A 16,666-nucleotide genomic window follows, 5' to 3' on the forward strand; every position below is an offset into this window, starting at 1 on the left:
TCCAGATGCACTTGTTTCGACAAAGTGGCTGGAATATATAGCATCTGCAACTGCTTTAAGACTGCAATTTCTCATTTATATTTAACTTCTACACCCAATAAAAGCTAGCTAGTGAAGACGGGTGCGTTCGTATTCGTATATATATCTATACACATGTATATGCAAGAATTTAGAAAAAAATGAAAAGGTTCACGGGTTTTGAATGAATGATTGGCATTTTATGGAACATTTGATTAAATTTGAAATAAAATTTTCTAGGAATGCGACTCAAATTGGAAACAAACTTACATGCAGACAGGCTAGGCAAGTAGACTAATAAATGGACAAAAATAAATTTACCTATTTCATCATAAAACAAAGTTTTTACTCCCAAATCAATTCCAATGTGTCATTGATACTTGTGTTTCCACTTACATTTCATCCAATCCACGCACGATTACAGGTTTCATCCACATCAAGGAATTTGCATTTAATAAAATAGAGAGGAGCTGTATTTTTTTTTTATAACAAAATATGTAAATAAGTCCAAATCAAGGAATTTGCACGATTACTGGTTTTTATATTTATCGAACCAAAAAGATAGAAAAGAGTGATTCCCCGCAAAAAAAGTACACAAATCTCATTTATTTTTTTTCCATTCACCATCCAAACCATATTCCATCCCCCAAACCATAATCCCTCAGCTCCATCAAAATCACCTGGAAAATCTTCAAGAAAACAAGAGTCATGACTTCTCATTCTTCCAAGGTAAACAATGTGATCATCAATGCGATCACATTAGTCTTCTTGATCACATCTTTCGTCCCCGGTGCCGAATCTGATTTCATATCGAAAAAGCTAAGGACGTTCTTCCCGAGGATCGAGGTGACGCTATCCAACGACGAAAACCATACGATCTGGTTCATGTGCCAGATGACTGATACAAGTAATTCCTTGCAGGCACTCCAAGCACAAGAAACGTATCGATTCGAATTCACGCAGATAGCTTTCCCCATGAGATGGTGTTTCTTGTACATCAACAAGAATACTCACGGGTTCTTCTGGGCCTACACGGTGAGGGCGAGGTGCACCAAGTGCTTCTGGAGTATCAACAAGCACCCGCTATTGTATCGTGGGGATAGATCGCGTTGGGAACGACAGAAACTCTTCATGCCAGAAGATTTCGACATCAACGAATATCTTCTATAAAATCTCGGATTCTCGAAATGCCAATTTTTCTATATTTCATGTATTTGTCGATCGAAATTTGAAATGTCCGTTCATTTGTATCAAGGTTAATTTGAGTTCGGTATCGTCGTTTTTTTTTCTATTTTTTTTATATAATTATGAAACCCGTTCATCGCGTATTAATTGAACGACAAAAGTTCCATAACCATTGAATACAACAATTCATGCTCCATCTTTTGTTGATATATATNGATTTGAAATTCTAATTTGGTAAAAATAAATTACAAAAAACGATGTATTTATATAACAAAAAATTTAAAAGTTAGATTTAAAATCTCAAATTTCAGTTTTAATTTATCGTTTTTTTTTAAATTTAATAATTTTTTCGAAATATTTATGATGTGACATAGATAAAAATAACTCAAATTATTACAAAATGAAAGACATACTAAAATTGAAATCGAAGATACATACTAAAAACTATATATATATTTTATATATATGTATATGATCAGAATTACATTTTTTCATATGAATATTTTTACGTTTCGCTTACGATTCATAGCAGCTTCAACTCAATATCAGATTGTATAAATTTAATTTTGTTTAATTTTTCTTTAGAATCCACACAATGTAGCGAAGAAGAGGAACAGAAAAATTTACGTGTAAATTCATCTTTACGGCGAGCACCGAATGCTGATGTTGGCACAGATACAGCTAGCTTGTTCACTTCTGCATCGAAGAACTTTTCCGAATCGATAATGGGTTACGAGACCGACCCGTAAGTGCATTCCTAAAAAATATTCCTTGAAATAGGGTTTTCAACTGATGAATTTGGTATCTTTTTATGTTGATGATGCATGCAAGTCTTTATTGATTTTTTGTTTTAAATTATTGTATTGGGTTCTTAGTTTTCCATTTTTTTACAGCTTATATAAGTGATTAGATATGTGTTTGTATGAATTGGCGGTTTGTTTGGATGTAATTGATTTTTTCATTTAGTAGATTTATAGCTTTTTATGTTAATGATGCATCACGCATGAGTGTGGTGTGTGTGGCCTGGGGTTTGTAATGCGTGTGTGGATAAATGAAATTGGGATTTTTATGTGCTTAATCAGTTACCAAGATGAAGGCCGTGAACCATTGACGGGTTTTGATGAGGATTAATAATCTGATCCTGGTGACTATCAGCAAAATCTACTGGATGTTAAAGATGATAGAGGTATGGTACAACCATGATGGCCTTTAACGATCACCTACCCCAGTTTACAATAATTGAAAGGCAAAGCCTCGAAACCGATTGATAAAAAAAAGTCTTCTTCTAGTGGAGACCATGAGCCATTAAATATTGGATTAAATGATGACGAGGCTGATGTCGGTGAGGATCATGGTGGGAATTATGCTCATGTGATGGGGATGTTGAGAGATGATTACACAGCTTGTGGAAAGAGGAAGAGTGATGAAAGGACGGCGAGGGGAAGAGGCGAGAAGAGGATGAAGGGGGGAGAAAGGAGTGAAAATGATCAGTGTGAAGAAAATCAGAGTTAGAATGAGGGATCACGAAGCTGATCTGGATGCAGGAGAAGCGGGACACCGTCGCTGGCGGTGATTCTGAGGTTTGCCTCTGCCTATACAATGCTCGATTCATGTATTTTGCAATGTAAATTGTTGCATTTTCCCTTTGTAGCCATTTAAACATTCCTTTGGAGGTTTGAATCATCTGTTTCGGGAATTTTGGTGGATTTGTTGAATATGGTATTCTGATTTTTTGCATTTAATGTTAGGGGGTGATGACGTGTGGAAATTTGATGAATTTGTGTGGTGAGATTTCATATGTGTCAATATTTGTTCATTGACGACTGATTTTGTATCCATTTACATGGGATTGTTTGCTTGTGTGATTTAATTAGTCTGATGAAATTATTTTTTTATTGGAATAAAATTTATTAGTATTTATAACTGTACCATTGAAGACGGCATTCCTCGCATCAATATATTTGGAACGTCATCAAATGAAAACCTAATTTGACTACCTTGTTTCAACATAAACAATTACACATTTATTGACTTAGGCTTGGATAAGTTGCCAACCGATACCTAGTTGCTTGAACTGGGATTTGTGTTATTTAACTTAGTGTTTTTGTATTCTTATCCAAATTGTTGATGGCAGTGGTAAATTAGTATTTTATAAAGAAGAATATGAATTGCGATTAAGTGTTGTTTCTGTTGGAGGTCGGTGTGTCCTGACAGGATGTGCCTTTCATTTGAGCCAGTACATCGTTACCATGAAAGTTATTTTTTCCGCAATTGTAACATGTCTGAGTAATCATCAATGAAAACCAGTTTTGGCACTTTGGTCATAATGCAACACTCGGAGACCTGAAATTTTGTTGCAACATATCGACTAAATATTGGTCAGAGATGAATGATGGGCTGCCCAATAGCTAAGTAATTTTCCATTTCTACATTTTTCTAGATGCATTATATTTACTAATCTAGCTAGATTTTTGAGCCAATATAATGTTAAGATCGAGTATAATTCGGTAAGACGTAATGTTGTACTGTTGCTAAAGCTCGATACTCTTTGATTTCTAGATGAATGATTGTAAACATTTTCTTACTGGTTTAAATAAATATTGTGAGGTTTAGACTTTGATGAAATGTTTCCATCATCCTATTGCATTTGTTGCTTTAGTGATTTGAAAGTAAAAATAGAGACATAATTGTGGCCATATGGATGACTGATATTACGAATATTGCAGTTCGTTAATTACATAAGTTATTTTGCTTTTAAAGAGTTCTAGTTACATTCAGCTTGAAATAGGGAGTGAGCGGAGCCTTACAGGTACATGGTAGACGTAGAGATAATTTTTTTTAGTTCTCATTACTCTGTAGAGTGACAGCACTTTGTTGTCCTGCAGCTTCCATTCCCGTCAGACATGGAAACTTGTTTTAGCAAGTGTTGCTACAATGCTATAAGCTATTCTTATATGTTTGTACAAGAGATGTGTTAAATATATTAGTACATCATTTACTTGTCTTGTCTTTACACAGTATAGGATGATCAAGAGGGTGTTAGGAATATGGACGATGATAACTTCGTTGATGACAGTGGTGTGGATCCTGCCGATCCGTTCGGAAATGATATTGAACATTCTCGAAGACGTGCTCCGCATGTCGGGATTATTCTTTTTGAGTTGCATATCAGAGTTATTGGGTACTGTAAGTAGATTTTATTTTGTATCTGTAACTCCTCGAAGTATGGAAATCTCATTCTCTTTCGCCTCTATGATTCAGCATTTGCATTTATAAACTCAGTCTGATGCGGGCTTAAAGTGCTCATTGTGCACACAGCTAAGCTGTAGGACATTACCCTCTGTGTTATTATTGAAAGTTCCATTAACAATGCACCTTTTATTAGGCTGGCGATTTTTCTTTAATTTTTCAAGGCTGCCACTAACAGGATAATTTAGACACGAGACCTTGTTCGCAACAAGGAACATTTATATGCATCATGTTTAGATCACCTTCATACAATTCCTATAATCTTGTTCTACGATTCCTTATTTTTTGGTTGAACTCAAAGTGTTTTATTTTCCGGATGAAAGGTGGGTTCTTCAGATACTTTACCTGTCTTAAACATGCAATCATGTTGAAGTTCTCAGTTAACTTGTTGAGAATTTCATATGGATCTTGTCTAAAAGCATTCACAAATCACGTGAGTACTCCATGAAAAATATAGGGGTATTGATGTCCTGGTACCTCGATGAAGGTAGTAGCCTTTGGAGGGATCCTATGCCCAGGCCATCAAATTAATGTATTCAATTGAGCCAATTTTATAATTTTTATGTTCACATGTAATCTTTCTTTAATTCCTCATTTTATGACCTGCTCTACCAAATTACTATAATCTCGACAAAATCTCCAGCGGTAGCATTCAATGATTTTCTCTCTCTTTGGACAGGAATCGCGCTTTCGAGAATTTTTTACTTTTTTCCCATTTAATTTCTTAGCTGTTCTGTCCTTAAACTCTGCCTCTTTCCTCAATTCTTTTTCTTTTACTAGCTTTACGTCTTATTTTTCCATAGGCATGTGAATGCACCTACGCATTCCACCCTCCTCTCTCTCTATCTCTGTTTTTCAAGTTATATGTTCGAGAATTACATTTAGGTCGATCCTAATTTTTACGAAGAGTTTTCCATCCGAAAAACTGGTATATGATTATTTTTGCTTGTAAATGATAAGCATTTTCTAATGCTACAATTCCCTTGCTTTTACCTCACTTCAGGGAAGTTAATTCTTATTTTGACAAGATTTGAGTGTTGGGACTTTATTGAGGCTAATTGATTTTGTTTCTGCTCTCTGTCTGTAGGCAGAAGAAGTCGAAGAGGACAAGGAAATCGAGGAGATCTTCGAGATGGCTAAGAAAAAGAAGAAATGCGAAAAATCTGCTGAAGATATTGCTTTACATGTGGAAAAAGTGATGGCAGAGCTTGAAGTGGTTGCAGAAGTAGATGCGGAGCTGAATAGACAAGGAAAGCCTGCCATAACTAAATTACTGAAGCTATCTTTTCTTACCGATTCCCTCTCAAAGTTAGTTGATGGCTCTTAATTTGTTTTCCATTTTGCATGTTCCTTGAACATTTTTTATTTTAATCTGTTTGCATGCTTTGTAGAAAGCATCTTCAGCAGGAGTTTCTTGATCATGGAGTTTTAAATCTGTTGAAGAATTGGCTTGAGCCCCTTCCTGATGGAAGCCTGCCTAATAGTAATGTTCGTGCAGCCGNTATATTAAGTCCTCTTTGCTTTTATAATTGTTTGGAGGCTAATTGTTTGTGCTTGTCCTGAAGTTTCCAATTGATTTAGAACAGTATGATAGGAAGGAGCAACTAAAGAAGAGTGGCCTTGGAAAGGTTTGAGGATCTTTTGATGTAGCATTAAATTTGATCGCTCTTCATGTATTTTCCATGCAATATAATAGTGGAATGTGATGGCTGTGATTTTTGCAGGTCATTATGTTTCTATCGAAATCTGATGAGGAAATTACACCCAACAGAAAGCTTGCTAAGGAGTTGGTTGATAAATGGGTATCAATTTCCATTGTTCTCCTTTTATGAGTTTATGAAGAACTTGACTATATTTTCCTTTCAAGTAGTTTTTATCGGGGATGACAATGGCTCGGGTTTGGGTTGGGTCCACTAAGACCCGAGATCCGTCTTGTTTCCATTTTGAAGGACACAATGCCCGCCCTGATCCGTCTAAACTTAAACCCCTTTACCACCCCGACCCATACCCAAAAATTAACGGGTTCTACCTGTCAGACAATTAAATTCATTTTTTTATTTTTAATTTGTATGATTATAACAAAAATTAAATAAAAAATATCCACATTTTCAACAAAATATCAAAAGTAGCTATACTGTGGAGCAAGTAATTCATATAAATCCCACATATTAATTGGATGTTAACAATTTGCAATACTCAAAATCCAATATAAAAGATAATCTTCAAAAAAGGAGGAAAATGGATAAATAAAAACCTATACATATTGGGTATGAGTCGGATAATATTAAACCCGTTATCCGACCTATACCCATCTAGGTACAAAACTTGGATACCATTATCCAACTCGTACCCATTTAATATTACCCAACCCGACTGGGTCGGGTTGGGTTTGGGTTGGTGCCCATTCTACAACCCGTACCCATTGCATATCTAGTTTTTATAGGAAAAGTGCATGATAGGTCTATTGGTTGTTTGGGGGCAAAAAGATGAAAAATAGCATTATTTTTCACTGCATTAAATTGGAATTTGATAGCTTATAAATAAAGAAATATGTTCTTGCTTATATTATATTTCTGTAAATGCAGTTATCTATTGATAATTAATTTATACAAGAAACGTCGTTCCTATAAAAATGTTTCTTCTACTTTGGACAGTAGTCCAGTTCCGATCTTCAATTTATAATCTTGGCTGGGAATTTCGTATAAAGTTGTATGCTGTGCTTTACAGAGTCGACCAATATTTAATAAGAGCACTCGATTTGAAGACATGAAGAAGTTCGACGATGAAAGACTTTTTAGGAAGCCTTCTGCTAAAAAGTATTTGTTATCTTCTCAAAAATAAGATGAATTCTATCTACTTGTAATAAATCAATCTACATTCTACCACTGAGATTATGTTTTTGTTAATATTCTGCAGGTCAATGAGTAGTGCTGCAGGAATTGCATCCCGAGATGATAAGCTTGTTTTGGCTGAATTTTCACAGTATGATCTCCTTGCATTTAGCTGTTGATTTCTTGGATTGGTCAGGAAGTGTTGATTTACTTTGTGCATACATCTCATCTGCTTGTCTAACATTTGAAGGGTGCCAAAACCTGGGCAGTCATCTTCAAGCCAACATGCCTCAAGGCCTGAAGCAATGTCCATGGATTTTGTTGTGCGTCCTCAGTCCAAGGTTGACCCAGATGAAGTTCGTGCCCGTGCCAAACAAGTTGTGCAAGATCCGCGTCGGGTGAAGGTTGGTAACCATCTCCCATTAAAATATTTTCAGGGAAAACTGAAGTTTCCATTGATTTGGTATTTGAGTACATTTGAATTGCTGGAAGGAACTGCATTGTTCCTAATGAAAAAAACCTTTATTGTTGCATTTTCTTCTTTCAAGTCAACTGTTGTCCTTCCTACGATGGTGCTTTACTTCTAACTCATTGAATTTTGCCATTTGCATCATGCTCCTTAAGTTAATGAACATTTAATGTGTTTGGATTGTAGTTATCAGATTGAGATTGTCCATTTAGTTATGATGGAAATTATGATGTTTTTATGTCAAAGATCTTAGTTCTTCTCTAAATCATTTATAACCCCATAATAACTTTCGGGCTACATATAGTACTCATAACTCTATAAATTGCATGAGTAAGTGTGGCTGATTTTTTAAATCACACTCTGCTAGCCGATTCGGGACAATGGAATCATCTTTCTCGGAGCTTGTAAAATTCTAGTGACATTACTAACACAAGCAAGCTTTAATTTAATTTAATTTAATTTCATCTACTGGAAATGCTTTAAACTGGAAACTCTTTTGCTAGGCTTGATACATTTTTTATATATTTTTTTTTTCGGAAATGTAAAATGTATTTTAGTTTGTTAATACAAAATTAAAAAATGAGTCCATTCCTGAGAGAGACCAGGATGGTTGTCAATGAAGTAGCCAAGCTAAGATTGACTCATACTTCAGTTCTTTTGATATATTTTTTTGGGGTGCCAAGTTCATGTAAACATGCTAGCTCAAACTGAGTTTTGTCCTCTTGTGAGTTGAATTGATAATTTGTGCTAGTCAGTAAAAACTAGAAACAGTTGAGCCAAATGCTCAAGCAGGGAATAGAAAAATATGAAAGGATGAAGAAATTAACAGCACACAGTGAGTTATTTTTCTTTGGCTTTTTAAATAAACATATTGAATTTGCAGTTTGCTTCACATACGAAAATGTTTTTATGCTTTATTATGAAAGGCTTGAATTAGATATATTATAGCCTTCAACTTCAGCTCATACTTGCTCTAGTCTATGCCATAGTAGACTTGGTTTGATTATAATTGATATGCCCTGCTTGTAGAATTTTATTTTTTTAATGATTTGATATTATCTTGACTGCAATATGTTTTTTTGGTGTGTGCGTGCGCATGGAAGCACGATCTGCCAAGTCCACCTCCCTGGGAAATTGTTATTTGTATGATGATCATATTAGCTGTGCTACTAGAAAGTAGAAACCGGTGAATCGTATTGGTTTCATTCTGCATCATAATCATGAATTTTTATATGTATGGACTCTTCCCTGGTTACATGTTAAGAAAGAGATTTTAAATGGACTTCGCAGTCATTCTACTTTATGATATTTTCTTGTTGGCATTTTTGTTACAAGTTGCTTATTCCAAATTTGTTATGCTTACAGATGAATAAGAAACTGCAACAATTGAAAGCACCAAAGAGGAAGCAGCTGCAGGCTACTAAAATCAGCGTTGAAGGTCGTGGCATGGTGAAATATCTGTAGTAGTCTTGCTTGCCGGTCGACTAGGAGAAGGGAAAATTGCACCTATCTCCACTAGTTACTTTGGTGAGATGTGAGAGATCTTGAAGAGTTAAATACTTTTATGTTTGAACTTATGTTATCTTACTAAATCTCCTGTGGCACTCCGAATGTTGTGTAATAAAATCTCTGTCATTACTTGGATTTAACTGGATTTTGATGTTTTAGTTTCCTGTACGCAAGCCTATTATTATTATTACATTTAATTAATCTATTTATTATTATTTGAAAATAGTAGTAATAATAATAATAATAATATTGAATCCGTGATTCCGCCACGGATTGTCAAGTCCGCCTGCCGCCGTGAAGATGGACGACACGTTAACCGAAAACATCTCCTTGGACCTCCACCTTGGACGGCTGCCTCTGCCCAAGCCCGGCCGAAGCGTTTTGTGAAAAATCAAATCCCTGACTCCATCCTAAACGACGCCGCCTTGAACGCGGCCATCTCCCTTCACCATTCCAACTACAACTAAGAGATCCACAAGATCATCTGGCGAGTGCGCTCCAGTTTCCGGAGGGGCTTTTACTGTATTCACTCATCATCTCCGACATACTCACAGCCTTCGCCGGCGTCACCCATTGCTTCGTCCTTGGAGACGTCACCTACGGGGCGTGCTGCGTTGATGACCTCTCCTCGCGCGCCTCGATGCCCACCTACTCGTACGCTTCGGCCACAGCTGCCTCGTCCCCATCGACTCTACTACCATCCCTGTGCTCTACATCTTTGTCGAGATTGCCATCAACACTTCAAAGCTATTCCAAGAGCTGAATCACGATTTGACGCCTGCGGATGCTAACAATTTCATCATGGCGGGAACAATTCAATTCTCTAATGCAATCCGATCCGTGAAGCCCAGGCTCGAGGATTTAGGTTTTTCAACCCCCAATCGAAACCACTATCAGCAGGGGAGGTTCTTGGCTGCACTGCACCAAGTCTGAAATTACAATCTGCCCCAGGGATAAACGAAGTGATTATCTTCGTAGCAGATGGGAGGTTCCATTTGGAAGCATTCATGATTGCTAATCCCTGGTCAAAACATTCAGATATGATCCATATTTGTCAAAATTGTTCTTGGAGGAATATGATCATGATGGGATGAAGGATGATAGGATAAGGGCCGTAGAAAGAGCAAGAAATGCAAAGGATTGGGGAATCGTGGGCACATTGGGAAGACAAGGCAATCCCAGAGTATTAGAAAGGTTAGAAGGGACAATGAAGGATAAAGGGCTGGATTATATAGTGGTTCTGGTATCCGAATTTTCGCCCAAGAAAATCGAGCTATTTGGCGATGCGGTAGATGCATGGATTCAAATTGCGTGCCCCAGGTTATCAATTGATTGGGGTGCTGCGTTTAAGAAGCCATTGTTGACGTCATTTGAGGCAGAGATTGCGCTTGGGGATTTGCCTGGATGGTGGGAGAGGAATCGTGCAAGGAATGTGGAGTGCTGTCAGTGTGGAAATGTACAAGGAAATGTTGATTATCCGATGGATTATTATGCTTAGGATGGAGGGGATTGGAATTCTTGTTACTCAAAAAAGCTGGTTCGAGTTCCTGAAAGAAATTGTTGTGGCAAGTGCTAACTTGCTCCAAGACTTGCTGATTGAGGTCATATGTTATCGAACTGAGTATTTTCGCATTCTTCACCAAATTGTCGATGTCACCGTAAATTGATATTTTATGAAGAATACGAATCCAGAATAAGAGGTACAATAAGTACTTGAATTCGGTGTTGTCACGTCGAANTTTTTTTTTTTTTTTTTTTTTTTTTTTCAATTTTAACATTTCGAAGTAGTATCAATGAAAATCATTTTGGTGTTTTTATATCATATTATGAATTCTCCGAGGACCTGAACTTTTGTGGCAACGCATTGATGTGACACTAAACATTGTTTGGAGATGAATAATAGGCTGCCCAATATCTTAGTAGTTTTACGTCTCGACATTGATTTAGGTCCATTAAGTTTATTAATCTAGTATAGCTTTTTGAGCCAATATCATGTTAAATAAAGTTGATCATATTTGGGTTAGAAGTAATTTTGTGTTGTTGCTAAAGCTTGATATTCTTGGATTTCTATTTTTTTTCATTGCGATTTATTGTATATATTTTCTTACTGGTTTGATAAAATAGTATGCGGTTTAGACTTGATGAAATGTTGCCATCATCATCCCATTTGCATTTGTTGCTTTAGAGATTAAAAAGTCTGAATATAGACATAATTGTGGCCATAAAGACTACTGATATTCACAAATATCGCAGTTCGACAATTCCAAGAGTTCATTCATTTGTTATTAAACAGGGTCTTGGTACATTAAGCTTGGAATGTGGAGTGAGCATAGCCTCGCAGGAACATCGTAGACAAGGAGACATTGTTTCTAGTTCTCATTGCTCTGTAAAGTGGCATCCATTCCCTTTTGACTCAGAGCCTTGTTGACAAGTCTCAAGCACCGACAGAACTGGAAACACCCCTTCGGTTCAAACAAAGAGAGACATTTCAAGAACGAACAAATTTGGATATTTTAATCAAATGGTTAGCTCCATTTATCCACCTTTTTTACATCAGAAGACTAAAACTTGCTAAAAGTGTTAGGTTGATTAATGAGTATGATTTTCCTTTTACGTCAAAAGTCAAAAACTTACTGAAGTGTTGGGTTGATTAATGGGTATGAATTTCCATTGTTGTCCGTTTACGAGTTCATGACGAACTGGATGAAGAGCTGGAATCCAGCTGTGTTTCCAATCAATTTTTTAGGGCAAAGTAAATGAGGGGTATATTGATTTTGTTGGGAAAAAAATTAGAAAAAGAGAATTGTGACACTGAATCAAATTGGAATTTTTAGAAACGAAATTCGAGACTCGTCTGAAGAGAACCTTACGTTGTTACCAAGATTTGTTTTAGAGGAAATTTCAAGAAATGCTTTATTATTCAATAAACCTACCTTTAAATACTAGGAAGGTTACCTATCTGTAATCTATAAATTCTTAAAAGTAACTTGTAAACCGAAAAAAATCATCGGGTTGAATTTAAAATACCTTAAAAATAATATAATAATCTTAAATTTAATTAACGGTATTTTGTTATATTATTACTATCATAATTAATATTACAAATATATTTTGAGAGATGAATAATTTAATGTATTATTGGCATATTAACATTATGGTAGGAGCGAACATTCGGTCAGTTCAGTTATCAACCGAACTTTATCGAATCAATTTTTTCAATAACAAAACCGACCAAATTATTTATGATAAACAACCATAAATGAATTAATTAAAATATGTAATTTGAATATGGATATTCCTCTTATTTCATAACTAAAGTAGTAGATTTTATATATACTAGTTACTTTGCATACACGATGCGTGTGTGTACAGTTTTTTATCATTATCGATGGACTAAAGTGAAATTTATCAAATTATGGAATGACTAAATTGAGATTTGAATTGTTGAAATAAAAATAAAAGTGTGTGTTGAAATTTTTTTTTAAAAAAAAACAAAAGTGTAATATTAGTATCATATAAGGATAAAATTGGAAGGAAAAATCGGTGTCCTTATTAAGTAGTTACTATAATGTCCTCAACTTTAAAAAAATAGAATAGATATAATAGATAAATATTTAATTTGAAATTGTATAAAAATGTAAATAATAACTTTAATATAATATTTAAAACAATTGGTGAAATGTTCAAAAAATATAATTTATAAACCTTGTAAATATAGAAACAATATTTGGATAGTAAAATTGTTAGCAATGTAAAAAAAAAATTTAAGAAAACTAATTTTTTGAAGGGAAAAAAAAGAGAAAGAAAAGGGATAGAAAATAATTAAAATAAAACTGAAATTTATAACCAAACCTTAACTAACTTCATCCAACCAATAAAATATTTCCACGTCACCAGACCCGCCGGTTAGAGGGTATTCTTCGTAATTTCATCGACCTACAGTGGCAATCTCCAAATTTGAATTCCATTCCGTAAAACCGCTTTGTTGCGTTGTTTCAAAGGCAGCATAAAAGCAAGTGCTAGACTACTCACTTCCCCACTCCTATCTATCTATACATTCACGTCCTGTATGTATAGCTGAAACATAAATTTTTACTATTTTTGGATTTGAATTCGATTTTGGTGCTGCGTAATAGTCGGTGATGAATCGTAGAAACGATCCGAATCCGTTTGATGAGGAAGAACCTGAAGTCAACCCATTCTCGGTAACCGCTTCCTCTGTTTTTTTAGATCCGCCTATTTTTGGAGTTAGTTTTTCGTTTCTGTGATCTTGTAGGGTTTTTGTTGAGCGGTGTCGGTTGATTGTGTTATTTCGGGTAAAATTTGTGACTCGTCTTCGTAGATCGGCGACATATGGAGCTGTTTTGTCGCTGGATTTGATCTTGGATTAACTGGAGGGATTTTTTTATTTTTCGTGGTGTTGCAGAATGGCGGCGCAGCTGCAGCGTCAAAGTCACGCATCCCTAAGGCGGTTGCCAGTACCCTGGGTTTCGGCCAGAAACACGATGCCACTGTGGACATACCATTGGATACCATGAATGTAATTTTGTTAAGCAGTACCGAGGTTCTACCATAGTATCTAATATTCAACAAATCTAAATCGTGTTGCATGACTTTGCAGAACTCGAAGAGCAAGGAGAAAGAACTCGCCTCTTGGGAAGCAGATTTGAACAGGAGAGAAAGGGTTGGTTTCTGTTTTAGGCTTGAGTAATTTTCTAACACATTCCTCTAGGTTTATGCTTGTTAAATATTTAAATTTTGTATAGCAGGTAATCCTATTGGACCATTGTATACTTCAAGCCACTTAAGTAGCTTAGTGCACTTCTAATGTTTGATGATATTTAAATATGAGAAGAATTGGGTTGAATTCGTAATTGATGTCCCTTTTTGCTCTTTCCTGTTTATCTTGTTGTGCCTTGGAGTCTTATACATTTGCATTGTAATCAATGTCATTGGGCTACAGGATATTAAACGCAGGGAAGATGCTGTTTCCAGTGGTAAGCTGCGAGGCTAGTAATTGGTTTTATAATCATCATTCTCTTCCTCCTCTGCTCTAATTCAACAAACTATCCTTTGATTCAGCTGGTGTCACAGTGGATGATAAAAATTGGCCTCCATTTTTTCCCATCATACACCATGATATAGCCAAGGAAATACCGGTTCATGCTCAGAGGTTGCAGTATCTGGCTTTTGCAAGTTGGTTAGGTCTGTGAATATTTTGCTTCAATTTGTATTTTGTACATCTGTAATAGTTTTAATATTTGCCAACTTATATCTAATTGTGTGAGACAACTTAGCTTTTTCAAATATAAGTTTGTACTTTTGTTTCTTATTGTTTTGAGGACATGACGACCGGTGGTTAAAGTAATTTCTACGTTTCTTGATTCACATGGCTCTACTTTGTAGGACTGTAATTTTGGTTGGTTGAACATTTTGCGAAATTTATTGTTTATTCTTTGTATTGTTATTTTCTGTTACAGGTATCGTCCTTTGCCTTTCGTTCAATGTCATTGCTGTCATTGTTTGTTGGGTACAGGGTGGTGGTAAGTTTATTTTCTTTATTTTTGTTTGAAAGCTTAAATTCGTTATCTTTTCATGCATCTAGTTGTGTATAGGTTTCTAATAATGTAAAGTGCTTAAATGTAGTTTCTTTCTGTAGGTGTCAAGATATTTTTCCTTGCAATGATATATGCCTTGATGGGATGCCCACTTTCATACGTCTTATGGTACAGGCCACTGTATCGGGCAATGAGGTATTTGAAGTGTCCTTGCTATCCTTTATGAGACCCTTCAGAGCTTGGAAATCACAACTGTTTCTGTATATGTGATTCTGATTTTCAGGACTGATAGTGCTCTAAAATTTGGCTGGTTTTTCTTGTTCTATCTGGTATGCCTTTTGGCCACCTTGAATAGTTAACTAGTCCCAATAAATGCTTAGGTATTTTGATATCTTTGATTATATTTCGCTGCAGCTTCACATTGCTTTCTGCATCTTTGCGGCAATTGCACCTCCTGTTGTCTTTCGTGGGAAATCACTGACGTAAGATTAGTTTTTCTTCCCTTGTAACCAGAGATATTTGACTTCTTTTGCTTGATCAAGTCCCCATGGAATGATTTAATTTTGCTGTATTCTGAGGAGTTGATTTTTTGCTTTCTTGAATGTACGCCGTTTGCTGAATGGTTAGCTATGATACAGGCCACAGGGGTGCAAAAATCTACTCTGTGCATCTGATTGGTTGTACTGACATTTTACTTTCTTTTCTTGCTAATCAGGGGCATCCTTGCTGCAATTGATGTTTTCTCTGACCATGTGTTGGCTGGGGTAAGTCTTTGTGTTTGTTCTTGCATGTGCTGCGCACATCCCTGGCTCTCTGTAGCCTCACACCCATTTTTAACTATCCAATGCATTGTCCTCAAAATTTTTGTTGTTTTAGTCTCTTTGTGGATGACTATGAAGACTTCCATTGAGTTTGAATCTACTTTCTAAAGAGGTGGTGTATGAAGACGATAGGATCCTAAATATTTTTTTTAGTTTCTGCTTTTTTTTTGGAAATCTGTTCTTTACATATTTACTAGCAAAGCCAGTCAAAATCTTACATGTATCGTATATCCTCCAGCATGGTAAAGAATGGCCTACAAATTCTGTATTTTACTATCACGGATGCAATCCAAGTTACAGAATCATTGATTTGAACTATAGCTTCTTAATATTTGAAAAACAGTATAGATATAAATATTCTATCAAGGACAGGAAATGAACTGTGATAGTACGGAACAGTTTCCAGAAGAACTCAGATCATTTTTGAAAGTTTATGTGGACTTGTAGCCTCAGTTGTTTTGTAACGACCCATTACAGGTCCAGTGGACCGCCCATACAGCTGAGTATCTATATATCCATGTGATCTCAGGTTCGAGTCTGGGAAGGCACAAGCTCCGGTGCATGGGCTGGAGAGTTCTATGAGTAACCCGTACGACGCCTATGGAAAGCCCGTGAGGGAAAAGGCCCCTTGAGGGAGCCCAAGATCGGGATAGCCTTGGGTCGATCGGGGCAGTGAGCTGTATGGACGGTCCACTGGGCCTGTGCGTCTTTTATTGTAACGACCCATTACAGGCCCAGTGGTTCAATTGGTACCAGACTTGTGCTGAGTATCTATATATCCATGTGATCTCAGGTTCGAGTCTGGGAATGCACAAGTTCCAGTGCATGGGCTGGAGAGTTCTATGAGTAACCCGTACGACGCCTATGGAAAGCCCGTGAGGGAAAAGGCCCCTTGAGGGAGCCCAAGATCGGGATAGCCTTGGGTCGATCGGGGCAGTGGGCTGTATGGGCGGTCCACTGTGCCTGTAATGGGTCGTTACATGTTTCCTAAGATTGCGCAATATACATATTTATTACTGTCATGAA

General features: G+C 36.3%; 1 protein-coding gene and 2 pseudogenes across 1 annotated transcript; all 3 read left to right on the forward strand.

The window, feature by feature from the left end:
* The first annotated feature begins 1,675 nt into the window (after window positions 1-1,675).
* On the forward strand, window positions 1,676-9,419 carry LOC140989727 (protein IWS1 homolog 1-like; annotated as a pseudogene).
* LOC140990127 (uncharacterized) lies at window positions 9,363-11,940 on the forward strand (annotated as a pseudogene).
* A 1,284-nt stretch (window positions 11,941-13,224) lies between these two features.
* On the forward strand, window positions 13,225-16,108 carry LOC140990692 (secretory carrier-associated membrane protein 4-like). The gene is made up of 10 exons (XM_073460527.1): window positions 13,225-13,466; window positions 13,688-13,801; window positions 13,883-13,945; window positions 14,225-14,258; window positions 14,344-14,466; window positions 14,742-14,804; window positions 14,921-15,014; window positions 15,103-15,148; window positions 15,234-15,301; window positions 15,535-16,108. Exons 1-10 carry the CDS (start codon window positions 13,404-13,406, stop codon window positions 15,746-15,748), a joined length of 882 nt encoding a protein of 293 aa, XP_073316628.1. The 5' UTR covers window positions 13,225-13,403; the 3' UTR covers window positions 15,749-16,108.
* The last annotated feature ends 558 nt before the right edge of the window (window positions 16,109-16,666 follow it).

Source organism: Primulina huaijiensis, chromosome 12 (genome assembly GCF_012295235.1).
Source record: "Primulina huaijiensis isolate GDHJ02 chromosome 12, ASM1229523v2, whole genome shotgun sequence".
NCBI lineage: Eukaryota > Viridiplantae > Streptophyta > Magnoliopsida > Lamiales > Gesneriaceae > Primulina > Primulina huaijiensis.

Excerpts from the sequence above, each read along its gene's own strand:
- LOC140990692 (XM_073460527.1), top strand. The coding sequence starts at position 13,404 with ATGAATCGTAGAAACGATCCGAATCCGTTTGATGAGGAAGAACCTGAA. Across the intron at positions 13,467-13,687 it reads CTGAAGTCAACCCATTCTCG|AATGGCGGCGCAGCTGCAGC; the intron begins GTAACCGCTTCC and ends GTGGTGTTGCAG. Across the intron at positions 13,802-13,882 it reads TACCATTGGATACCATGAAT|AACTCGAAGAGCAAGGAGAA; the intron begins GTAATTTTGTTA and ends ATGACTTTGCAG.